The sequence below is a fragment of the Convolutriloba macropyga genome, chromosome 7, assembly GCF_964194025.1.
Source record: "Convolutriloba macropyga chromosome 7, txConMacr16.3, whole genome shotgun sequence".
Classification (NCBI taxonomy): Eukaryota; Metazoa; Xenacoelomorpha; order Acoela; family Convolutidae; genus Convolutriloba; species Convolutriloba macropyga.
In genome coordinates, this window is record NC_134474.1 from 36,231,143 (window position 1) to 36,258,429 (window position 27,287).

Here is a 27,287-nt window from a genome sequence, read left to right on the forward strand (position 1 = left end):
TAGAAGACACCAACACTCAAGAGTTTTTAAAAAAAGTCCGGAATTTTTTTCCAAAATTGGTAGACAAAGAATTTGTTGTTGATTGTGCAAACTGGTTTTTCGTAACGTAGTTATAACGAAACAAATTTACGCACTTGCAACTAAAATCATTATTTTTTCCCTTTTTTGAAAAACGAAGCAATGAACCATGCTTGCACGAAAACCTGCCAAATAGAACTCTAATTGCATGCATGGGTTCATTGCTTCGTTTTTCAAAAAAGGGAAAAAATAATGATTTTAGTTGCAAGTGCGTAAATTTGTTTCGTTATAACTACGTTACGAAAAACCAGTTTGCACAATCAACAACAAATTCTTTGTCTACCAATTTTGGAAAAAAATTCCGGATTTTTTTTAAAAACTCTTGAGTGTTGGTGTCTTCTAGCTACTTATACAAAAAAAAAATTAACACTGAGTCAGACGTACATCGGTTAATTCCAACTCATGCATAGTAATCTGTAACACAGTTTGGTGTGAGTTGGTGGAAGTTATCAATAGGTATATTTTGGTATAACACTTGTACCTTGAGAGATGGGAAACTATAAACAATCGAACATTTCTTTCTCGACAATGAGCACAAAAGTGAAAGTTTCCATTGAAGAATTTACATTCAAAACAACTTTCTAGTAAAAAAAAAGTTTTCACAAAATTGCTGTACTATTGTACATTATGTGATCTGAGATTGTGTACGTCTGAGCCCGGATGAATCATATGTAATGTAAGTGCATAAAATAGATGTTCCTTTGAATATTTTTTTCTTTTCAGAATACTAACTTTCATTGATTAAGTTTCACTCTACTGCTTGTACATTGAAAGATAATGAATGATTTATTGTTTACTAGTAATGACTCATTTATAGTTTATATGACCGAGCTTCATACATTTTGAAATAATTTTAAATAATTTTTCCCCATGAATCAACTTTTACTTAGGAATTATTTCTCCGGGACATGTATATTGAGCGGATTAAAAATTACGTACAATTACACATACTGATGACGCATATATAATTTACATTACCGACAGTAATACATTTCAAATTGTTTGCATGTTAGTTTTCACTAATGAAACAAGTTTTTTCTAAATATCTTATCTCTGGGTACTTTAAGAGGGTGAAAAATGATTTAAAATTGACTTTTAATGACTCATTTACATTTTCGCGAACAAAACTGATACTCTTCTGAGAATTTTTCCGTTAGTTTTGCTGATTGATCGAGATTTTCTTAAAAAAATGAGTCTCTGAAGGCTTCGCTCAGAGTCTTGTATTTTATGAAGGGAAAAATGAGTCTCGTTTTAGTTTGCGTAAAGTTTTAAGAAGTCTTGAACGAGTTTTAACTTACGAAAAAGCTTTTAATGAAGGAACTTTCCCCCAATACTTGTACCTCAAGTGGAATAAAATGAACATTGACGTTAGCTGACTCGTACATACGTTTTATGGAAAGAACTAATGCAAAGTAAAGTGTTTTTTTTGTTAATTTTCACCAATGAAAGAGTTTTTTATGAACTTTTCACTGCGACTTGTACATTAAGAGGGAAAACAATGATGTACAATAAAACTTTTATGACTCATTTTATATTTTTTATGACACAAACTAATACATTTCAAAATAATCTTGCGTTAATTTTCAGAAATGAACGTTTTTTTACTTGTACTTTTCTCCAGGACTTGTTCCCTAAGTAAAAGAAATGATGTACATTTAACACTTTATTTCACTTATACTCATATTTACCTTTTATGAGCAAAATTGATACAATTTTATGTTTTTTGTTTTATCTATCAGATACAAAACAACTTCATAGAAGGTAATTTTCACTGTAACTAGTAAGCTAAGTGCAAAACGATGTACTTATGATGACTCTCACATTAATTTAGACGACACATGATGACACATGAAACAACTTTCACATGAGAATTTTTTTTGTTCTGGTCTTGTAAATTTAGGAGGGGGGGGGGCGATGCACAAGCAAATATTGATGACTCATTTATACTTAATGTAAACAAAATTGATGCTTTTTCAAGTATTCTTTTAGTTTTAGCTAGGAATCAAATTTCTCTCTGGAACTTGTAATTTAAAAGGAAAAAAAATTAAAAAATGACCTTTTGGGACTCATAGAAATTTTGTTTGGACGAAACTGAAAATTTAAATATTTTATTGGTAGTTTTCACTAAGGAAACAACCTCAAGCAAACAAATTTTCCGCTAGATTTGTAAATTAGAAGAAAAAATGAGGTACAAATGAACTTTTTTGACTCTTTTTTGAAATTGTTGAAATTTTTCTCTATGAATTGAACATTATGAGGAAAAAAGATGTGCAAGTTGCATTTGATGACTCATATATCAACTATGTTAGACAAATTGATTTTTTTATAACATTTTTGTATTAATTTTCACTAACTGATCAGTAAGTTTTCCCTAAGAAATTTTTCTCTATGACTTGTACGTTAAGAGGAAAAAAGGACCTTTTATGATTCATATATATTCTTTATGTAAGCGCAATTGACATTTTTCAAAGCAGTTTTGCGTTTGTTTTCATTCATAGAACAAGTTTTCCTCAAATAATTTTTCTTTATGACTTGTACAATGAGAGGGAAAAAATGATGTACAATTGACCTTTGATGACTCATACGTATGTTATATGAGCAAAATTGATGTTTTTTAAAGTATATTTGTGTTAGTTTTCACTAATGGAACAACTTTTCCTTAAGAAATTTTTCTCTAGGACTTGTACAGTAAGAGGGAAAAAATGATGTACAATTGACCTGTGCTGACTCATATATACTTTATGTGAGCTTTATTTAAGTTTTTTAAAAGTAGTTTTGTGTTAACTTTCACTAATTAAACAACATTTTCCTAAGACAATTTTCTCTCACTTGTACATTAAGAGGAAAAATTGATGTGCAAATGACCTGTGCTGACTCATATATACTTTATGTGAGCTTTATTTAAGTTTTTTAAAGTAGTTTTGAGCTAACTTTCACTAATGGAACAACTTTTCCTTTAGAACTTTTTCTCTAGGAATTGTACATTAAGAGGAAAAAATTGATATACAGGTGACCCTCGATAACTCATAATTTTTATGTAAGCAAAATTGATGTTTTTGAAGTATATTTGTGTTAGTTTTCACTAATGGGACAACTTTTCCCTAAGAAATTTTTCACTAGGACTTGTACATTAAGAGAAAAAAAATGATGTACAATTGACCTTTGATGACTCATACATATGTTATGTGAGCAAAATTGATGTTTTTTAAAGTAGTTTTGTGTTAGTTTTCACTAATGGAACAACTTTTCCTTAAGAAATTTTTTCTATAGAACTTGTACAGTAAGAGGGAAAAAATGATGTACAATTGACCTTTGATGACTCATACATATGTTAGTTGAGCAAAATTGATGTTTTTTAAAGTGTATTTGTCTTAGTTTTTACTAATGGAACAACTTTTCCTCAAGAAATTTTTCTCTAGGACTTGTACATTAAGAGGGAAAAAATGATGTACAATTGACCTTTGATGACTCATACATATGTTATATGAGCAAAATTGATGTTTTTTGAAGTATATTTGTGTTAGTTTTCACTAATGGAACAACTTTTCCTTAAGAAATTTTTCTCTAGGACTTGTACATTAAGAGGAAAAAATGATGTACAATTGACCTGTGATGACTCATACATATGTTATAAGAGCAAAATTGATGTTTTTTAAAGTATATTTGTGTTATTTTTCACTAATGGAACAACTTTTCCTTAAGAAATTTTTCTCTAGGACTTGAACATTAAGAGGAAAAAAATGATGTACAATTGACCTTTGATGACTCATACATATGTTATGTGAGCAAAATTGATGTTTTTTAAAGTATATTTGTGTTAGTTTTCACTAATGGAACAACTTTTCCTTAAGAAATTTTTCTCTAGGACTTGTACATTAAGAGGAAAAAAAAGATGTACAATTGACCTTTGATGACTCATACATATGTTATATGAGCAAAATTGATGTTTTTTAAAGTATATTTGTGTTAGTTTTCACTAATGGAACAACTTTTCCTTAAGAAATTTTTCTCTAGGACTTGTACATTAGGAGGAAAAAAAGTTATGTACAATTGACCTTTGATGACTCATACATATGTTAGTTGAGCAAAATTTTTCTCTAGGACTTGTACAGTAAGAGGAAAAAAATGATGTACAATTGACCTTTGATGACTCATACATATGTTATGTGAGCAAAATTGATGTTTTTTAAAGTACATTTGTGTTAGTTTTCACTAATGGAACAACTTTTCCTTAAGAAATTTTTCTCTAGGACTTGTACATTAAGAGGAAAAAAAATGATGTACAATTGACCTTTGATGACTCATACAAATGTTATGTGAGCAAAATTGATGTTTTTTAAAGTACATTTGTGTTAGTTTTCACTAATGGAACAACTTTTCCTTAAGAAATTTTTCTCTAGGACTTGTACATTAAGAGGAAAAAAATGATGTACAATTGACCTTTGATGACTCATACATATGTTATATGAGCAAAATTGATGTTTTTTAAAGTATATTTGTGTTAGTTTTCACTAATGGAACAACTTTTCCTTAAGAAATTTTTCTCTAGGACTTGTACAGTAAGAGGAAAAAAATGATGTACAATTGACCTTTGATGACTCATACATATGTTATGTGAGCAAAAATGCTGTGTTTTAAAGTGTATTTTTGTTAGTTTTCACTAAAGGGACAACTTTTCCTTAAAAAATTTTTCTCTAGGACTTGTACAGTAAGAGGAAAAAAATGATGTACAATTGACCTGTGATGACTCATACATATGTTATAAGAGCAAAATTGATGTTTTTTAAAGTATATTTGTGTTATTTTTCACTAATGGAACAACTTTTCCTTAAAAAATTTTTCTCTAGGACTTGTACATTAAGAGGGAAAAAAGATGTACAATTGACCTTTGATGACTCATACATATGTTTTGTGAGCAAAATTGATGTTTTTTAAAATGTATTTGTGTTAGTTTTCATTAATGGAACAACTTTTCCTTAAGAAATTTTTCTCTAGGACTTGTACATTAAGAGGAAAAAAATGATGTACAATTGACCTTTGATGACTCATATATATGTTATGTGAGCAAAATTGATGTTTTTTAAAGTAGTTTTGTGTTAGTTTTCACTAATGGAACAACCTTTTCTTAAGAAATTTTTCTCTAGGACTTGTACATTAAAACGGAAAGATGCTGTACAACTGACCTTTGATGACTCATACAAATGTTATGTGAGCAAAATTGATGTTTTTTAAAGTACATTTGTGTTAGTTTTCACTAATGGAACAACTTTTCCTTAAGAAATTTTTCTCTAGGACTTGTACAGTAAGAGGAAAAAAATGATGTACAATTGACCTTTGATGACTCATACATATGTTATGTGAGCAAAATTGATGTTTTTTAAAGTACATTTGTGTTAGTTTTCACTAATGGAACAACTTTTCCTTAAGAAATTTTTCTCTAGGACTTGTACATTAAGAGGAAAAAAAATGATGTACAATTGACCTTTGATGACTCATACAAATGTTATGTGAGCAAAATTGATGTTTTTTAAAGTACATTTGTGTTAGTTTTCACTAATGGAACAACTTTTCCTTAAGAAATTTTTCTCTAGGACTTGTACATTAAGAGGAAAAAAATGATGTACAATTGACCTTTGATGACTCATACATATGTTATATGAGCAAAATTGATGTTTTTTAAAGTATATTTGTGTTAGTTTTCACTAATGGAACAACTTTTCCTTAAGAAATTTTTCTCTAGGACTTGTACAGTAAGAGGAAAAAAATGATGTACAATTGACCTTTGATGACTCATACATATGTTATGTGAGCAAAAATGCTGTGTTTTAAAGTATATTTTTGTTAGTTTTCACTAAAGGGACAACTTTTCCTTAAAAAATTTTTCTCTAGGACTTGTACAGTAAGAGGAAAAAAATGATGTACAATTGACCTGTGATGACTCATACATATGTTATAAGAGCAAAATTGATGTTTTTTAAAGTATATTTGTGTTATTTTTCACTAATGGAACAACTTTTCCTTAAAAAATTTTTCTCTAGGACTTGTACATTAAGAGGGAAAAAAGATGTACAATTGACCTTTGATGACTCATACATATGTTTTGTGAGCAAAATTGATGTTTTTTAAAATGTATTTGTGTTAGTTTTCATTAATGGAACAACTTTTCCTTAAGAAATTTTTCTCTAGGACTTGTACATTAAGAGGAAAAAAATGATGTACAATTGACCTTTGATGACTCATATATATGTTATGTGAGCAAAATTGATGTTTTTTAAAGTAGTTTTGTGTTAGTTTTCACTAATGGAACAACCTTTTCTTAAGAAATTTTTCTCTAGGACTTGTACATTAAAACGGAAAGATGCTGTACAACTGACCTTTGATGACTCATATATATGTTATGTGAGCAAAATTGATGTTTTTAAAGAAGTTTTGTGTTAGTTTTTACTTATGGAACAATTTTTCCTTTAGAAATATTTCTCTAGGACTTGTACATTAGGAGGAAAAAAATGTTGTACAATTGATCTTTGATGACTCATTAATATGTTATGCGAGCAAAATTGATGTTTTCTTAAGTAGTTTTGTGTTAGTTTTTACTAAACGATCAACTTTTACATAAGAAAATCTTCTCTAGGACTTGTACATTGAGAGGAAAATAATGATGTACAGGTGACCTTTGATGACTCTTTCGTACTTCATATCACTAAAACTAATACATATCAAGATTTACTTAGTGTTCACCAATGTTTAAACTTTTGCTTTAAAAAATTATATGGCACCGGTATATTACTCTAATGGCAAAACTATACCCTATTATCTTCCATGCAAAACCGTACTCTACCTTACCGACTCAAATGTTTACTCAAATTTCATGCTTGCTATTATTGAATTCTATACAACAGTATCTTAATAAAACCTACCTTTAACCTCCACTCAGTACTATACCCTAGTATTCAGATTCAAATCTTCAACCTTTTTGTCCCCCCCCCCCCAATTGCATATAATCCATTATATACAATACTATCTGCCTGGCAAAATTTACTCTATAATTATTGTTTGATACTACAAGCTTTTATCAAGATTCAAATCATCACTTCCTTTTTTTTACTTGTGTGCAGATATTGGAATCTATACCCCCTTTTGTCTCCATAAAATACTAAACCAAGCAATCTTCACCATGTTACGAGCGTGCAGATATTCAAAATTATTTCCTGTATATATTATATCGTAGTTATTCAAAGTTATACCACATTCTTAACAAGACAATTCTATATCTTTTTATCCCTATGCAAATCTGAATCCTAATATTTTTTTTTCAAATCTTATCCTTATCTTGCCGACAGTCAAACCTATATCTTACTATCCCAACGGCAATTTTGTTCGGCTAAATAGTATGCAATGTTTTACCCTATTAAACCCAATCAAATCTTCACCCCATTACTTAATTGCAAAGGCTGCAATCTACACCCTTTTTTCCCCATGGCAAACTTTGTTTACCTTATTAGCCACATGCAATTCTGTTTCCTTCTATACTGATTCAAATCTTTGCTCTTTTATTTGCTTGCAGAAAATCAGTTCTACGTGTTTTATCCGCAAGGTAAAACTATACCCTATTATCTCCATGCAATAAGTGGAATGTAATTTTCAACTTCTGGAATTTACCAAGTAGCGTCTCTACATGTAACCGCTAAAACCTATTACTCCCATGCAAAAGCTATACCCTATAATCTTTATGGGATTTCCACTCCATTACCCCCATTGCACGATACCCCCATAGTCAATTGCTCCCTTACCGTGCGTAAAAACAGTTTTCTCTACAGTTTACCAGCTTCTGTAATTACTCCTCATAAACAAAGAAGGTACCTGTCTACTTAAAATAATGGAGTTAAGGTAAGTCTATTACATATTCAGGCAACAATCCTAACATACAGGGAATAATTGCCAAGAACTTTTCATCCGCGCGCATGATCGAACATGTTTGGGTAAAAAGAGCCAAAAAGTGAGTTCAGGTGTATAGGTTTGTTACAACTGACGGTGGAGCAATGAAAGGAGCAACAAAGTGTGGTTCTGAAGCGTAAATTTTTCAAACACCTTTTGAAGTGAGGCAAGAGGTTGGTGTCTGAGAAAACTTTTGGTTTTTGAGATTGATTCACGCGTCGCAATTAAATTTGCTTTTGCTGTTTTTTATCTTCAGTTGCCACTGAAGTTGATATAGTTTTCTAAATAAACGCTATTGTTGGCATCAATCAAGGGGCCGCTATTTATTTTCCAGACTTCGATGCTGTTTTCATAGAAAAATTCTAAGAATGAAAATTTGAGTTTCGTCAAAATTTGTTTTTGTTTTCTTATCAAAAAACTGATTTTTTTTAGCTTTGCCCCCATTTGTCTTCCTTTTGTCTACTTGTAACTTAGTCTCAGTAATAACATGCAAAATAGCATTGTGGAAAAACAAAATTGATTCTCCTTAGTGGGTTTAATTTTCATTTAACGGTTTGGCAACTTTCTGCTGTTTTTTAATAGAAAATCGTCATTTCACTTTTGACGTAATTGTTGGTTTTCTTGTCAACAAATCAGGTTTCCGTCAGAAAAAAAAGACCGCACCACAATTTTCAAAAACATTGAGTTTTGCGGTTGTTAATTTTTTCGTTGCTTTTTTTCCCATTTTTTGCAATGTGCTTAGCTCAGCATGTTCTGTTTGTAGTTTGAAAGTTTTTAACACAACTGGTTTTCGAAGAAAAATACTTTCGGCTTTCTTTGTTAATTTTCGCATATATACGGTCATTAGCTTTGTTCGCGACCACAATCTGTTATTACCATAATAGTGCTGGATTTGAAGCCAATTCATTCAAATGAATATGTAGCCAATTCATTGTTTTGGCTATAATTGGATAGAAGTTGACTTCAGAATCTCATTTTTCGTTGTTTGGCGAAATTAAGTGCTAACTTGAAAATTGCTTTTTTTCTGCTTGAGAAATTGTATTAACTTGATTTCTTTTCTTTATAACCAAATGCTTGGCGCAGTTGATTTTCTGGTCCATGCTAAAGAAATGAGAGAATCAACCTTATGGGTATATACGTCTACCCAATTTGGAGAATTCATCAGGCATCCTTGAGGATCCAATACTCTGTTTTGCATCCAAAGTTTCCTATCTCTACCTCAGTTGGTTGGAGACAATTAAGACACGAATGTAGACGAGCGAAGTCGGCACATTATTTGCAAACGCACATTACTGAGCGTCCCTGTTTTGTTTCAAGTATCATAAACCGTCGGTTATAATTTTAATTTAGTTGTTTAAGAAAAAAACCTTTTTCAGCTCTGGGTCTTCATCATCTGAGGTGATTCCTCTGTCGCACTCGTACGTGGGTGAATGTGCTTTCCGTCTCTTCCGGTTGTTCACGTGCCAATCCTGTAATATACAAATTATTAGACTGTCATAGACAAAGTCAATTCATACTTAAATCCGGTCGAATGCAGTGCGAAAAGCCGTCACTGATTTAAACCCATGACCACTATTCAGGAGTGAAACAAGCAAAGAGAAAAAAACGACTCCAAACTGTTACCGAAAATGTCAAAACTAAGTATTATTTTAAATGGATTCAGAAGTGAGATTTACCCCTGCTTCTTAAAAAGAGTTTAAGGCCACCAGTATAAAAGAAAATAGGTTTTGAACATTATAACTAATCCTATTTAAAATATAGCTGGCAGATTGCCAGAAAATAGCCAAAATAGCTTCGTAGATCTAAAGTCTCAAAAACAGTGAAAAAAGACGGGCCAAAAAATTAGCCTTTTCATTGAAGGCTGAGATGTTACAATTTGCTTGACAATCTGTTTTAGTTATTGCCGCCTCTATTAGCTGCTCTCAAATAACCACAATTTAGAGTGACAACATTGATTTGACCTTATCTCTTAAAACAAATAAAAGTCAATTTACATTGAGGAAGTCATTTTGGAAGTGAGGTAAGTCACGTGTGACCAAAAAATTAATCACGCGACTGAACAAAACAACTCACTCCACTAAGAGCAAAAAATGACGTCACGCACGCACTTCAGTTGACATTGCATGAACGAATGAACAAAAAGCAGATTTGAAGTGGTTGTGACGTCATATGGTCGTAACAAAAATCTTGACGACGAAATAAAAAACATAGCAAGACAAGTCCTGACGTACAACTCAAAGAATTTTCAATGACTAAACAGAAAACTAGACCTATAAAGATATATGAATGAATTGGGAAAATCATTTCTTAAGAAAATCATATCAAAAAAATAAAAAAAACAGAAAATCAATGCCAAAATGCAAGGTGAACAAAAAAACCACTAGCGGGAAATGAAAATTTGGTTCAAACAAAATTATGCCTAGAACGAACTATGAATGGATTGGGAAAACCATTTTTAGAAAAAAAAATCCAAACCAAAAACTTGAAAAAAAAACAGTAAAAATCAAAGTGAATTTGCCGCATGAGAACAAAAAACAACAAGCGAGAAAGCAAAATTTTTTTCAGACACCGTTTTCTCACTCTACTTTAAAATTAGAGTGAACAAAAAATTCACGCCACAAAAGCACTCTTTCGCTCCTTTCTGGTTCGATGTGACCAAAATCACTACTCCAATTTGACTTCAAAAATTGTGAAAATGTCTGAACAGATCTTTAAAAAAAGACAGCGCCCCAATACAATTCAAATTCTTTGAACAATATAAAACATAGCAGGACAAGTCCTGAAATACAATTCCAAGAATTTTCATTGACCAAGGAAAAAACAAGATCTAGAACGGACATGAGTGAATTCGGAAAACAAAAAAAAACAGGTAAAAAAAAATAAAAGCCCAAATGCCGCATGTGACTAAAAAACAACTAGCAGGCAAGGCAAACTTGGTTCAAACAAAAGCTAGGCCCAGAATGGCCTGAATATAATTTACTTTGCTCTAAAAAGGCAAATCATAGCTGTTAGTAATGAGACTAAGCAATAAAACAAAACAAGAAAAAAAAGCAAGACTAAAAATTCAACTTTGATTTTCTGAAAAGACAATATCACCATCAAAAAACATCTGCTATGAACCCAAGCTGCCAAATATATTCCAGTATTCAACTTTTATTACATTCCTGTATTTCCATCAGCAACCTGTCATTAAATGTCGATGAGTACTCTCACTATAAAAGTCACAGAAGGCAACAGTCACAGAAGGACACAATTACATCAATTAATTGGGTCCTCAATGACAACCGTTGAGATCTGTCATCCAAGAGATTAAGTGATAAGACAGCAATAAGTACAACAAAAACTACCAAAACACAAAAAATATATAAGATTTAAAAAAAGCGAACAAGCGCACAAGTCACAAAAAGCAATAGCTATGACTTGAAATAACTTGATTTATTTAATTTAAGCTTTATTAGAAACCAATGAGACCTATCAATAATGAGACTACGAGTTGACAAAATTGAATAGAAAAACACTTAAAACTCAAAAAATTCGATAATTATTATTGAAAACAATTAGTGTCAAAGTCATAGAAAGCATTAGCTATGAACAAAAGGCGATTAAATCGATAAACTTAACCCCTACTAGCAGCATCAGAGAGCTGTCCCCAATGATATTAAATGATAATACATCAAAAGTACAATAAATACTTGCAGAACACAAAAATTCACTCAACACTTTTGAGAAAAAGTAGTGCCAGAGTCAAGAAAACCATTAGCTATTAACTCGAGCCACAACTTAGGTTCTTTTATGTTAATGGGACCTGCCATTGTTGATAATAATCGATAAGACATAATTTTTTAAAAAGTGGCAAAATCTAAAATGACTAAAAATAATGGCAAAGTCATGAAAAGTTTTTGCTGCCCCTTAATGAAATCAAGCAAAAGCAAATAGGCGCAAATAGAACACATATGTACCGTCTTAAAAGCACTGAAGGAGAGGAAATTCTGAAAACAGAAGTCAAATTGACGCATCTGAAAAAAATCCATCTCAAAAACCGCCAAATTGTTCAAACACCAGTTTCTCACTCCACTTTAAAGGTACTTTGAAAGTCACGCCTCAAAACTACTCGATTTTTGCTCCTTTTACTAATTCAGTGTGACCAAAATCACCACTCTAATTTGACTTCTCACTGAAGTGAAAAGGCCGAAAAAAGCGTAAACAGATCTTAAATAAACAGCGCACCAATACTATTCAAATTCTTTGAGATCTCAAAAAACAAGAGAATGCCAATAATAGCCCAGATGTCGCTGTGCGACTATTGAACAGAAAATAAGTAACGAGCATCTAGCCCTATTTTGTTTTTCGAAGTTGACGCCGTTTAGTTCAGCTGTACCGAGCATGTGTTTTCAAAAGCAGATAAAACAGAATGATCGAAAAATAAAAACAAGCGTAGATAGTAGGTGAAGCGAAACAAAAATCTGCTTGACGTAATAAGAACAAAACATGACCATAGCGAAACATTTGAAAGACTCGAAGCCGGAAGCTTGTCACACACGGAAAAAAACGCAGGCGCGAAAAAAAGCAAGGTGGCTTCAAAACCACATAAAAATTTTATTTGTAGCGTGAGCTTACCCTTACAACTTAATGGGGGACAGGAGTGTTTGGGGGGAGGTGGAAGGTTAAATTTCAAGAACAGCACTTCACACCATGAATATATGTCTCTTCAAAAGTTTCTGTGATCCGTACACCTAGTAAGCATGACTAGTACGGCTCTAAGAAACTTATCAGTGACTAAATTCCCTTGGGCATTACCAGTTTTAGCCCGATTCTCAATAAGAGAGTTCAAGAAAAATGGGTATTCAGACAAAAAAAAACATGAAAAAGACCAGCAGGACTCCTATAATTGCAATAAACTTGGTTTGCGAGCAATTGAAAAACGCGATAACACTTTCAGCTCAGAAAGCCGAGCAAATCACGTACAGCATGATCAACCCAGCGGCAAGGAAATTATAAACCGTCTAATGTCCGAAGAATTGCTCTCGAACGACAGGTGGGTAGAAAAATATTTGACTCCACCGGAATTCGAACAACTGACCTCCCAATCCATAACCAGACCACATCAGGCTCTTGTTTTTGCTAAGCTGTAACCGACTTTATATTAGCAACAAGCTCTACTTCGGAGTGAGAGCAATAGAGATCACTCAAAAAAGAAGAACGCAAGCGTGAAAAAGTTACTGATAAGTCAAAGAATGTTCTAGAAGAAAAGCGCAAAATGGTAAACCGAAAAATTTGCATAAAAAAGACCAACACGTTTACAATAATTGCTATGAACTTCGTTCAAGAGCAATTAATCAAGTGAAACTCAAACATCACAATTTAATTCGAAATCAAAAAATTTACTCTTAGCATTCCTTGAAACCTATCTAACAAAGCTGATCTTCTTATGTACATTTCACTGACCTTACGTACTTTTCACTAATGCAAAAAACTAGATAATCAACCGAACTGAAAAACCTAAAATACTGTCTCAAATTTTATGTACATAACAAAAACTTTCAGTAGAAATAAAGTAAACATCTGATCTCATCTCCATCCTTATAAACAAGAGTGATACGTGCATATCCCTGAACGTAAAATAAAGGCCAAAAACACCACAGTTTACAAAAACAAAACGGACAAGAATAATTTCAAATGAGGCCATCCAAGTGAGGGGGTGGACTGAGTGGGTGGGGGGGGGGGGGGGGGCACTGAGTGGATGAGGAATCGCCCTTCTTAACGTGAAGGCTCTCTAAGAGAACTTAATGCCCTCCGAGTAATAACTGTTCATCCCGTTTTTGAGGACAAGAAATCAAATGGGTCAGACGAAAAACCGGTCAAGCGAAAATTCGCTTAAAAAATACCGCAGGACTATAAGAATTGCTACAACTTCGTTTGAGAGCAATTAAAAACACTGCAAGCTAAATCTCGGTTACAGCGAAACAAATTAGACTCACAAAGAAAAAAACAGGAGCCCAGTAATTGTCGGCTGAGAGTATGAAGAAGGCTAACAATAATGCCAACTACTGTAAAAAATTTACTCTTAGTCGAGAAATTGGAATTAAATTGATACTAAGTGCTAAAATCGGTAGATTTTTAACTGTTTTTTTATAGTATTGTGGTGTCAAATAGGCCTAAAACTAACAAAACGAAAATCAATATAGCGGAGGTTAGGAATTTGAGCAAAAATGCCCCTTTAGCATTAATGTCTTTTCAGGAGCTTATAGAATTGTACACTTAGAGACTAGCAAAGCTCTAGAGCTGCGCAGCGACGTAATTCCATTCGGGCAATACTTGTTGATCCCGTTTTGAAGGAGAAACAAACTGAACAACTTCAGGCGAATAACTCACGAACGACAGGTGACTGGTTGGTTTGTTAGCATCTAGCTTAAACAAAGGTTGGCTAAAAGCGAGAGTGGGGGTAAAAACTGTAGATATGTGTGTTTAGGGGGAGGGTGCCTCCTCAAGCATTCACCAAGCAGCTTTGATGCACCTTACACTTAGAGCCCACTAAAATTCTAAGGACTGCTCAGGCTTTACGAGTTTATCCCATTTTAAAAGACAAAATTCAATCTAAATCGCTCGAACGAGCAAAATAATATTCCAGGTTCTAGCTAAAAAGTCAAAAAAGGTTAAGCAAAAAATTATAAAGGCACACACGTTTAAAACAATTGTTTCAAGCTTCGTTCGATAGCAATAAAAAGATCAAAACTACAAAAGATAATTAAGCAACTGAAAAATCAAATTGGAAGGCCGCAGAAATTATATAATTGATCTGAAGTTTGTTTTGAGAGCAGTCGAACAAAAAAAATTAGTTTGGCCGATTGATATTAGGTTCACAAACAACCAGAAACTGCCAAACCACTATAAACCTACATCAACATAGTCAGCCGAACATTAGCCGCAAAATAGACTACTGGCAATAACGCCTTAGTAAACAAAATGACTATATGACCAAAGAAAAAAGCGCTTGAAAACATTATACTGATTTCAAATTATCCTCAATTTACATACAAAGCACTGATGTCTTTCAGGCATTCTAACCTTAAAACTATCAAGTTTGGGTGACTGCTATTCAATTCGACACTAAAATTATAATTTTTTTGATTTTATAAGAATGCAGAAGTCATTTTACTGAGTGATGTAATCATAGCAGGACAGGTCTGGAAATGTTATACAAACACATACGGAAAACACAAGAGGCTCATAGCCTCATTAGAAGAACAGACTTTGATAGTAAAAGAGTATATACCAAATGAAACACAAAAAAACAGCCTGTGATAGTCAAAAGAGCAAAAACTAAAACCAAACGAAAACAATAAAAACTAACTCGCACATTTATCAAAAAAATTATTAAAACTAATAACAATATGTTAATTAAACGTTTAAAATATGCGACCTACAACAAACATAGCTGGCAGATTGCCAGAAAATAGCCGCAATAGATTCGTAGACCTGCACTCTAAAAAAACAGTAAAAAAGACAGACCAAAAAAAAATCGTCTTTTCATTGAAGGCTGATATGTTATATTTTGATTTAAAATCTGTATAAGTTATTACTGCCTCTATTAGCTGATCTCAAATAACCTTCATTTAGAGTGATACACACCCATTTGACCTTATCTCTTTGAATTAAAGTACATAAAAGTCAATTTCAAAGTGAGGAAGTCATTTTTGAGAGTGAGGTAAGTCAAGTGTGACCAAAAATTTAATCACGCGCATGAACAAAAAAACTCGCTCCACTAAGAGCGAAAAATGACGTCACACATGCAATTCAGTTGAAATTGCATGAACGAATGAACAAAAAGTGGCTGTGACGTCATATGGTCGTAACAAAAATCATGACGACGAAATAAAAAAACATAGCCGGAAGAATTCCGGAAGCGACTCGAAGAACAAACAAAACCCTAATTGCAGCTGAAGCAATTACCATTTGAATTCAACCATTAACTCATTACCTCCCCTGGTCTGATCTAAAAATTGGTGAAACTTAAACCACTGTCACCAAGAAAAAAATGCAGCAAAATTTTGTGTTGATGAAAATGTTTGATAACGTTAAAAAATCCGAAATAGAAAAGCAGGTCAAAATACTGATGGCCTAAAACAGCTGAAAGGGCTATCAATTGCCCTCAAATAATTCATGATTATGATCTCAAAAAGATCAGAAAAGCAAACGGCAGATAACAATCTTAGAAACTAATTTAAATCTTTTTTTTTTAAAAAAAAAGAATACTCAAATTTAAGGATCAGAAAACCACTATAATTACAGTTCTAATCACTGCAATTAAAACAAAAAACGGCACATACTTCTCCCTTATTCTGCATATGCTAGACAACATGATTTAAAACTAATTCAAAAATTAAAATAATCATAGAAAAGACAAGCAGCAGAAAAATGTTCAAAGGCAAAAAATCGTTTAAATTAACACCAAGGCCGGAAGGAAGTTGCAGTAGATAGTATTAAGTAGAGCTTTTGGAAAAAGCTGGCTAGCAAACTCTCAGTACTGCCTTGTGTTTAATGAAAAGAATTTGTTTTAATTGCAAAGAAATGACGAAAATCTAAGAAAATGCTGAAATCATTCAATTTTTTAACAACTGAAACAACCAAAAATAAATGTGCCATAAAAAGCTGCCAGGACAAAACTGAAAAGATACTAACTAGAATGATAAGAAAATGGACACAATATGAGGAACACCGTAATAAAAACACATTCTTGATTTTTGAAAGTCAAAAATAAAAAAAAAAAACAAAATTCAAGAAAAACGAATACATTTCATTGTTCAGCATTAGAGACATAGAAAAGATAACTAGTCGTCCAATATAAAGATCTGTTCTCCTGAAGTGAGCAAAAAATAAGAAAAACCAGATATCAAACATACGAAACATTAAATATTTTACAGAAAAAGGTCAAAAAACTTTTAATACAGCTTTCATGAAAAATGGAAGCTGAAAAAATCAATATACCAAAAATAAAAATAGGTGCCAGGACAAAGCTAGAATGATACTAACTAGAATTTTAAGAATATGGGCACAATGTAAGGAACACCGTAACAAAAAGGCATTCTTGTTTTTTAAAAAGTTAAAAATCAAATTAAAAAATCAAGAAAAACAAATACAGTTCACTGCTCAACATTCGAGACCTAGAAAAGATAACTAGTCATCCGATACAAAAATCTATCCTCCTGAAGAGAACAAAAAAAGGAAAAAGCAGAACTCAAAAATATAAAACATTGAAACATTTTGCAAAAAAAAAAATTATCAAAAAACTTTTAAGACTGCATTTACGAAAAAGCTTCAACTGTTTTTCGAAAACTGAACTCCAAAAAATGATTGAATTTTTATTAAAACGCAATTAAAGTCCCTCATGTTGCACAAAAAGACTATTTCTAGTAATTACAATCAAAATACAAACAAAAAACTGACAAAAATCGGGAAAAAACTACCAAAATCGGATTAGCATATGTACAATTTTATAAAACAAAAATACACCGAGGTAGAGAGAGGCGTTAAGTATGAATTATCAAAGGGAAGTTGCCAAATGAACTGATTTTTGACAAAAAGACGGTTAAATGATCTAAGAATGAAGTAATTAATAGAAAAAAGTCAAAAATTAACTAAAAAATCAAAAAATATGTGCCAATTTTCAAATTGAAACCCATATTCAGGCTCTGCAAAACACTGTGGCATCAATCTCCGATGTTGGCATTTCAATATAGTATCGAATAAAAATTATTTCTACAAAAAACCAAATTGCAAGCAAAAAAAATTGGCCACTTAGACGAAAAAACGGCTAAAAACTGTTATCTATATATGCCATTCAGTCAAAAACTACTTTTCAAAGTCAAAAAGTCATTCACTAAACGTAGCGCATGATCAAAAAACTTCTCTCGCTTAGCGAAAATTTGTTCACCAAGACAGCTTTTCTCACTTTCGCTTTTAGGTCAAAATGCCGCTTGAACAAATCTACTTCCTGTAAAAAAAAAAAAACCGAGAGAAAACCAATACTCCTCTTCGAGTCGTAAAAAAACCAAGAGAAGGCCAATAATAGCCTCAGCTATCGCTGTGCGGCTATTAATAAACACCATATTTGAAGATCAAATGCCCGACAAAGTAAAAGGATAAGTAATTTGGCCAAATTCGCATTTCGCTGAAGGCTTTGACAGAAGTGCTACCTTGGTCATTTAGAATCATAACTACGACCTAATAGAAAATATATCTAAAAAATTGTAAAATACAATCAAGCCATCGCGCAGCAAAAACGGCAAACGAAGTAGCAATCAAAAACCATTTTGTTTTGAAAAAATGGCATCAACGTCAAAAATCCTTTAGTTACAAACTAGAGCGGTTAAATATATGACAATTAATTGCAATAGAAAGCCAATGGGTCCTGTCGAAACTTAGATTAAGAGATTATAAACTATAAAGAACAACAAGCACGGTCAAAACAAAAACAGCAGCTCTTTTCTCTTTTGAAAATCATTGTTCTCAAAAGAGAAAAAACTTATCAGCTGCCAACTGGAGGCATGAAAAAGCTTCAGTTTTAATTGTTTAATTAGCAAGTCTGTGAAATTTGTCAAATACCACAAAACGCAGGCAACCCCGGAAAAAAATCAAACATCTTTTGAACGAATCTTTCGCTAAAACAGGTATTGAAATGGCTATATTTGAAATAAAAACATGATACAGATCAATTTGAATCGCACTAAAAAGACAAGAAATAAACAGAACTGTCATTAACGCGATTGAGCAATAGGAAAACAAAAGGAACTTGAAAAACTCTTAAAACTCAAAATATCGTTAATAATTTTAAAACAAGTGCTGTCAAAATCGTTTAACAGAACTAATTTGTATTAACCAAAGCTTCGCAGCGCCAGTGAATCCCGCCATTAATGACATTAAGTGCCAGTACAATAATAATAACAATAAAAACGGACAGAGCTTCAAAAACGTAACAAATGACAAAGACCTTTAATTATACTCAATTATGCCCTATTAGAGTGTCTATGAGACGGACCGTTTGTGAGATTAAGAGACAAGACAACAAAAAGCACTATCAACTTGGACAGACCTCAAAACTTCACTATTATTTTATGAAAAAGTCGTAGAAACCCCTAGCTGCCCTTAAATTAAATCAAAAATTAAAAGTATGCAGCATAAGATATCTTCTCAAAATCCTGACCTAAGATCCCGCTAAAAACAGTGATCAGAATTCAAAGTGCCACGTTATTATGATAGGATTTTCCACTAGACATACTCATGTTTCTTAAGGTCAGATACAGTGATTTCCATCAATGCCAATATGCATTAGAGATGATAATAAGACTTTTAACAGTACAAGTAGCGCGCATCTAAAATTCGGCTTTATGCCGTTTCAATTTGAATTCGTTATTGACTCTGTTCATTTTAGATTGCTCTGCTGAGCAACCACTGTTTCAAAAAGCAGTTCGAGCAGAATGAGAGAATAGTGATCCTAGCCTAGATAAGTCAAATAGATTTTATGTAAAACGTGGAAAAAGCGGCAAAATGAGGTTACGCAAAACAAAAATATTCTTACTTTACGAAGTAGCGAAACAAGGACTGAAAACTCCGAATTCCACTCGAACTAAAACGTAAATAACGCACTAGCCAGCCACTAACAAACCTATTTACTTTATTAAGATAGTCAATTTAAACGCCAAACCAGGGAAAAAATTAGAAGGGAAAAGTGAAATGCGATTAATATTTTCTTGGATTTATTTCAGAAGTTCCTACTCAAGTTCCTACAAAGCCAACAAACTGCTATCAACAATCAGAAGGTCAAAATAATTATCACTAGCCACGGGGGTGCACCGGGGGCTGATGGGGGCAACACTGGCTCGGGGGGGGAACAGCGCGGTGGGGGGTGGAGGCAATAGTGGGGGTGGGTCAACAGGGGGGGGGGGGGGGGGGTGTCCCAACCTCTAAAAACCGCCCTTCACACAATAAGTATAGGTCTCCAAAGCAGTTTGAGCTGAAACAGAGCTGAAAGGCTCTAAGAGCACTTAATGCCCGCCGGGCGCTACCTGTTTATCCCGTTTTTGAGGACGAAAAGTCAAAAGCGTCAGACGAAAAATCGGTCAAGCGAAAAATCGCATAAAAAAGACCGACAGGACTAATATAATTGCTACAATCTTCGTTTGAGAGCAATTAAAAAATACTCTGCATTCAAACTCTATCTAAAAGCTAATATATGATTGAGATGGTCAAAAGTGCTCCCAAATGTACAGTTACTTGTTAATGAGTTAGAAACACCACTTTACCCTAGTAAAACTAAACAAAAACTGCTTCGAACCAGCCGCACGTGATCAAAAAATTAGGAGCGCTACAACAGCCGGCTGAGAAGATGAGGTCGTCTATTAAACTAAATAAAACACTAAAACCTGTTATGATACATTTTAACTTAGAGAAAGAATTGCTTGATACAATTTTCATTAACACTAACATCGTCAACTTGACTTTCATCATCAGCCAGATTTGCATAATCAAGTTTTGGTTTCCCGAACAGATCCGATCCTTTGCCCTCATCCCACCTGTTCTCGGCTGACTTATTTCCGAAAACATCTTGCAAACTTTGCTTCTTTTTAGCTGATTCGCGACTCTTTTCCGCAATTCGCTTCGACTTTCTCGTGGGAGTTGTAACTATGCATATTTCATTATCGTCACTAGTTCCTGCATCTGTAGGAAATACAGCTTCATCAAAAAGTGTAGAAGCTCTGCTTCGATCTCTGGGACCTTGGTCACTGCTAAAAGCGCGTTTAGCATTTGGATTTCTGCGAATAGGCGATAGAACTTTTCGTTCGGATACCGAGAATTTCTTCTTTTTCAGTGTGGAGGTAGCATCAGATTTATCAAGTTTGCTAGAAGGAGTTTTGAGCCGATTTATTTGACTCTCATTGTTATCACTGAAACGCAACAGAACAAAAAGTGAAATAGAGAATTTCAAAATGCAAAGAAAGTACGTTTGAAATGTACAGAAATTACTATCAAAATGTACGGAAATCAGGTCAAAATTCATTTCTTTGCAAAGATTATGGAGTCTTTCATTTCATCGTCAGGTATAAATCACATTTCAAGGATTAATTGAAAATTTCAGCTCATCAATTTTGAACTCAAGTATGCAGCCTAGGTCTGCCTTCGGTCGAATCCTGTATGAATGCGGTAGCACAAGAAGCAAAACTGTGAGCTTACATGTTCTTGAAAGACACTTCATCATCTATCTGATGATTGTTTGTACCATTTTCTAGAAGAACCTCAGTTTTGTTCTTCACTTGTTCCTCCAAATCCACCAGGTTCCCATTCTCGTCCACTTCACCTGCTGACTCAAATACTCCTTCATCCTTCTCCTCCTCTTCATCCGTTCTCTTCTGCTCCTCAATTGTTAAGCGATCAATTCTATTCAACGATGACTTGTGTGGAGTTGCGTCCAGCATGAAGTCTTCGCTGTAATATCAAGCAATGCCCTTTAAATTAGAATTGGAATCTCAAAACAATTCTTTTTACAACACATGAGCATTGAGAATTTCTTGAATTAGCACTTTCAAGTAAAAAAAAGTTGTACATCAGAATCACAAAAGTAAAGTCAGATCAGCACCTCTAATTTTCCAAAAAAGCTGCTGAGAAATATTTAATTTGAGAAAAGATATGGCTTGTATGTTAGGGTTATGCTCGATACATGGAAAGCGGTTCGACGCACCTGATTTTTTTCCTCAAAATTGAAAAATAAGTCCAGGTGATTGCAAAGATTACCGCCTGGAGCACAAATTGGATGAAATTACAGCGCAAGCAGTTTGCTCCTAGGGAATGACTGCAATTATCATTCTTTATATTTTCTAATTTCACAACCAAATAAACCGAAAGTTTCAGTGTCACAACAATACTAACATGGTGGGTTCTTCAAAAGCATTAGCTGATAGTCCAGGCAAGTCACAACCTTCGTGGACAACGTCCGTCATTGACAAGTACTTGGAAATATGGACACTTCTGAAATCTTTTTTCAGACTCAAATCCCTCACTTGATATCTCTTCAAGTGCACTACCAAAACACGAGGTAGATGAACAATTTTATGGGTCAGCTTTGCTTCTTTGCTGCCGCAACGGTCACATGTGTACTCTAAAGTCTCATCCTCAAAATAGGCGTTGACAAGTTTTGGGATTGATGCACAAATTGAGTTCGTTGATTCTCTGAAATCATTGATGTGTTTGTGATTAACATTCCATTTCGTCATTCCATTGGAACAAAAGACAAAAGAAATGATGTATTGATGTAACTACAAATATCAGAGACGCCGCTATCAAATTTTGAACAAAAAAGATTGGGCAAATTGCCGGAAATTAGCCGCCATTGATTCCAATAACCCTCTTTGGTATTAAAAGAACCGAATAAAAATTGATTGCACAAGAAACTTTTCAAAAGTGCGAGTTGTTTTCATTTTTATTGGATTTAGTAGTTGGACATACTCCTGTTTCTTAATGCGAGGCTACAGCGATTGGTATTCATACCAATCAACATTACACCTGGTAAGTTAATTTATCCCGCTTCTATTTCTGATTTCATTTTTCATTCAGTTTAGATTTTCTTGCTGAGCTACTGCTGTTTAAAGGCACTTTCAGAAGAATGAGAGAGAGAGAGTGAAATTAGCCTAGAGAAGTCAAAACCTTCACGCAAAATGTCAAAAAAGCCAAGATGAGGTAAATAGCAACAAATTTTTGCCTTACAAAGTGAAAAAACAAAGCGAGAAAAGTCCTGAACTACAATTCAAATAAATTTACATGACTAAAAAACTGGACATATAAATGACTAGGATTGGATTTAGAAAACAATTCTAAAAACCGATAAAAACTCGAAGAACAGGTAATAGCCAGCAGAGACAAGTGAGCAAAAAAACCCGCTATCTAGAAAAATTTTTTGTTCTAACACTAATTTCTCACTTTAAATTAAATTCGAGTAAAAAAAATTCAGGTCACAAAAACCACTCGATCATGAAACCATGAAAACGAGTTAACAGAAATTCAGGTCACAAAAACCACTCGATCATGAAACCATGAAAACGAGTTAACAGATCAAAAAAATAGATGAAGAGTTCCGGAAACGACTGAAAGTGTCGTCTCGGGTCTGCCAAAAAAAACCTTTTCAAACCCAACACACAATGGAAATTCAAAAACGCATTTATTACAGAAAAATTCAATTATTGCCTCATATAATAGAAGTCTACATAAGAACGAAAATCCAACTGAGACCCTCAAAACATAAACGCAATAATGGGAAAGACCTAATAGGCTAATAAACCTGTCTAATTTTTGCAAAAAAAATCAAAGACTGCGAAAAAATGACAAGAAGTAGTTCAAAAACAATTTTTTACACCATCGCAATTAGTTAATTCTCAATGAATGCTATCAAACGAACCAACGGTCAAAAATTTGCTGAAATGATCTTAAAAAGGATTAATAACCAAAAAGCTTACCACTATCAACACTTACTTAAAAATATCAGTATAGCTCACTGAAACCTCTTAACCATAAGATAACAGTAAAAACGAAAGATCTGCTGGCAAAAGCAGCACGCGAAAAATAATTGGTCGCTTACGGAAAGTTTTTCACAACTCAATTTTCCGCTCTCTCGTGGTTTGAACACAAACAGCGGTATGAACAAAAATCCACACTTTTTACTCATATGTAATTTTGTGTTCAATAATCAATTCACTCCAATTTCACACATCTCCCTGAATCAAATTCACTGCAATAAAACTGATTAAAAAGACTTTTTCAGTACTCCTCTTCTAGTCGTGAAAAAGACAGCGCTCCAATACAATTCAAATTCTTTGAATAGTTAAAACAAATAACCGGCTAACGTTGGTCGATTTGCTCTCAAACGACCCACGAGCGGTTGGCTTCGTCAGTAGCTAGCCACAGTTTAGTTAGGCTAGCCTTTGAAGGGGGTGCGAGGTGAGCGCAGCGGGTGGGGTGAACCAGGTGGGTTGATGGGGGGTCAACTTCTAAGAACCTCGTCATACCATTAGTATAAATCTCTAAAATAGTTTCTGTCAATCGCATACTTAGTGAGCTGAAAGGCTCTAAGAAAACTTAATGACCACTGGGCGCTACCTGTTAATCCCTTTTTTGAGGACGAAAGTCAAATTGGTCAGACAAAAAAGTGGTCAAGCGAAAAATCGCATTAACAAGACCAACAGGACTAATATAATTGCTATAAACTTCGTTTGAGAGCAATTAATTGGGAGCGCATTGCTAGACTAGCCTAAAGAGTCTTGGCGGGGCGGGCGCTGAACCGTAAAATGGGGGTTCAAAATCGCTTTTCAAACCATGCGTATCTGCGTCCTCGAGCGTCCCTTAGTTATATCGTTGAACTGGAGCTTAGTGAAGCTCTGAGGGATACTTAATGCCCTCGGGCGTTACAAATTTATCCCAATGTGTTCAACGAATAGTTAGATAACTCAAGCGAAAGAACCGTCTATGAAAAAACGTTCAGGATTAAATGTGTCAAAAAGACAAGCCATACACGTGTACAACAATTGCACCCAACTTTGTTCCAGAGCAACTATACATAGCCCGTAGATTGCTTAAGAAACAGCAGCTCAAATTGGTTCCCCCGACTTCTATCACGTTTCTTTCAATCAGATCGTCGGCATTTCAAGTAATCGATCCGACGAGATATTGATTAAGCATAACCGACTAACGTCGGGCGAATTGCTCTCAAACGACAGGCGAGCAGTTGGCTTCGGTAGTAGCCAACTGGGGCTTAGGTAGGGATGCATCAGTGAACGGAGTGAGGGGGGGGGGGGTGACAGAGGGGGTCAAACTTAAGAACCGCCCTTCACACATTGAAATTGACTCCTCAAAAGAGTTTCGGCGAATCGCATAATTAGAGACTAGTAAGGCGTAAGGCTCTTAGAGCCCTCGCCTTATTGACCTCCGAGCGCTACCTGTTTATCCTGTTTTTGAGGACGAAAAGTCAAATGGATCAGACAAAAAATCAATCAAGCGAAAAATTGCATTAAAAAGACCAAAGGACTAATATAATTGCTACAAACTTCGTCTGAGAGCAATCAAAAAAGATCAATGGGATCAAAATAATTGCAGAATTAAAAATAACTGCAGCGAAATTAAAACTTAAGGTTCGACGAATCCGGTAATCCACAGCAACGTTAGAACAATCTACTATATATTGAGCACAGAACTAACTTGATTTCAGGGAGGTTAACGGAGAGGATGAGCATTTTCTCCTCCTGGTCCAAAGCGAGAGCACATGAGGTGCATTTGATTGTGTGTCTCACAGTTAGCTGAAAATTGGAGTTTACTGGGCAAGCAATAGAGTCCGATGACGATAAGATTGATTTGACAGGAGAGTTGCAAAATGCTGGCTTCATAGATTGATTTTCATTGATCCGGACCACTTCTTCGCGGAGAATGTCCAGGAACAAACTGAGAAACTCGTGTGCATCCTGAAAGAGGATAAAAAGCCGCTACCTAGTATAAATATTGCCAATTTACCCTTTCAGCGTACAGCTATGTTGTTCTAATATATAAGCTATATATAAGCTCAATTTGAACCGATATTTTAATGTGTCGCCTGGCATTTACAATAGCAAAAACATAGCTGGCAGATTGCAAGTAGCCGCAATAACTTCGTAGATCTGCAGTCTCAAAAAAAAAAACAGTAAAAAAGACAGACCAAAAAAAATCGTCTTTTCATTGAAGGCTGATATGTTATATTGTGATTAAAGATCTGTATAAGTTTTTGCTGCCTCTATTTGCTACTCTCAAATAACCTTCATTTAGAGTGACACACCCATTTGACCTTATCTCTTCGAATTAAAGTAAATAAAAGTCAATTTCAAAGTGAGAAAGTCATTTTACAGAGTGAGGTAAGACAAGCGTGACCAAAAATTTAATCACTCGAATGAACACAAAAATCGCTTCCGGTTTCGGCGTGATCAAAATCACTGATCTAATTTGACTTCAAAAATCATGAAAATGTGTGAACAGATCTTAAAACATAGCCGGAAGAATTCAGGAAGCAACTCGAAGCATCAAAACTTCAACAAAAACCGTAATTTCAGCTGAAGCCATTGCCTTTTGTATTGAATCATTAACTCATTGCCTCCCCAGGTCTGATCTACAAATTGGTGAAAATTAAACTACTGTCACCAAGAGAAACAACACGCAGCAAAATTTGATATTATTGAAAACATTTGGCAACGTTAAAAAAGTGCGAAAAAATTAGGATCGTCAAAAAACTGATAGGTTGAAAAATCTGACAGGTCTAACAATTGCCCTCAAATAATTCATGATTTTAATCTCAAAAAGATTGCGAAAGCAAACGGCAGATAACAATCGTAGAAACTAAGTTGAATTTTTCAAAAAAGAATGCTCAAACTTAACAATCAGAAAACCGCCGCAATAAGATTTCCAATCAATGCAATTAAGAAAAAAAACAGCACATACTTCTTTCTTGATGTATATATTCTAGACAACAAGATTTCCCATTAATTCAAAAATTAAATTAATCATAGAAAAGACATAAGCAACAGAATAATAATCAAGGGCAAAAAATAGTTTAAAAACAATACCAAGGCCTCAAACAAATTGCAATAAATAGTAATTAGTGGAAGACTTGGAAAAGGCTTTCTAGCAAACTCTCAGGACTGCCTTATGGTGAATGAAATCAATTGCAAGCCAAAGAAATGACGAAAATCTAAGAAAAAGCTGAAATCATTCAATTTTTAACAACTTAGAAATCATTATAACGAATACAAATGTAGGTTCCAGGACAAAGCTAGCAAAATACAAACCAGAATGTAAAGAATATGAACAAAAAGATAGTAACAGAAAGACTAATTCTTGATTAAGTTAAAAACGAAATTAAAAAAAAACAAGAAAAACGAATACATTTCCTTGTTCAGCATTCGAGAGATAGAAAAGACAACAAGTCATCCGAGACCAAGATCCATCTTCCTAAACTGAACAACAAAGAAAAACCAGAATTCAAACATACGAAACATTAAAACATTTTTGCAAAAATTGTTCAATAAATTTTTGAGGCTGCACTTATGAAAACAGATTTTAACTTTTTTTTCAAAAAGTTAACGGAAAGAATGATTGAATTCTTATTGAAACGAAACTAAAGTCCCTCATGTTGAAGAAAAAGACTATTCCTCGTAATTAAAACCAAAATATAAACAAAAAAATGAGAAAAATTGGAAAAAAACTACTACCAAAAA

The 27,287-nt window shown here is 33.7% G+C and overlaps 1 protein-coding gene across 1 annotated transcript in view; it reads right to left on the reverse strand.

The window, feature by feature from the left end:
• LOC142342821 (uncharacterized) overlaps positions 1-27,287 on the reverse strand; it is a 75,317-nt gene that overhangs the window by 38,552 nt on the left and 9,478 nt on the right. Inside the window, exons 9-13 of the mRNA XM_075394418.1 lie at positions 25,249-25,508; positions 21,934-22,233; positions 21,241-21,492; positions 20,495-20,954; positions 9,381-9,482 (exon numbers count right to left, since the gene is read on the reverse strand). Of these exons, the coding sequence (XP_075250533.1) occupies positions 9,381-9,482; positions 20,495-20,954; positions 21,241-21,492; positions 21,934-22,233; positions 25,249-25,508 (1,374 nt within the window). The remainder of the gene's footprint in view (positions 1-9,380; positions 9,483-20,494; positions 20,955-21,240; positions 21,493-21,933; positions 22,234-25,248; positions 25,509-27,287) is intronic.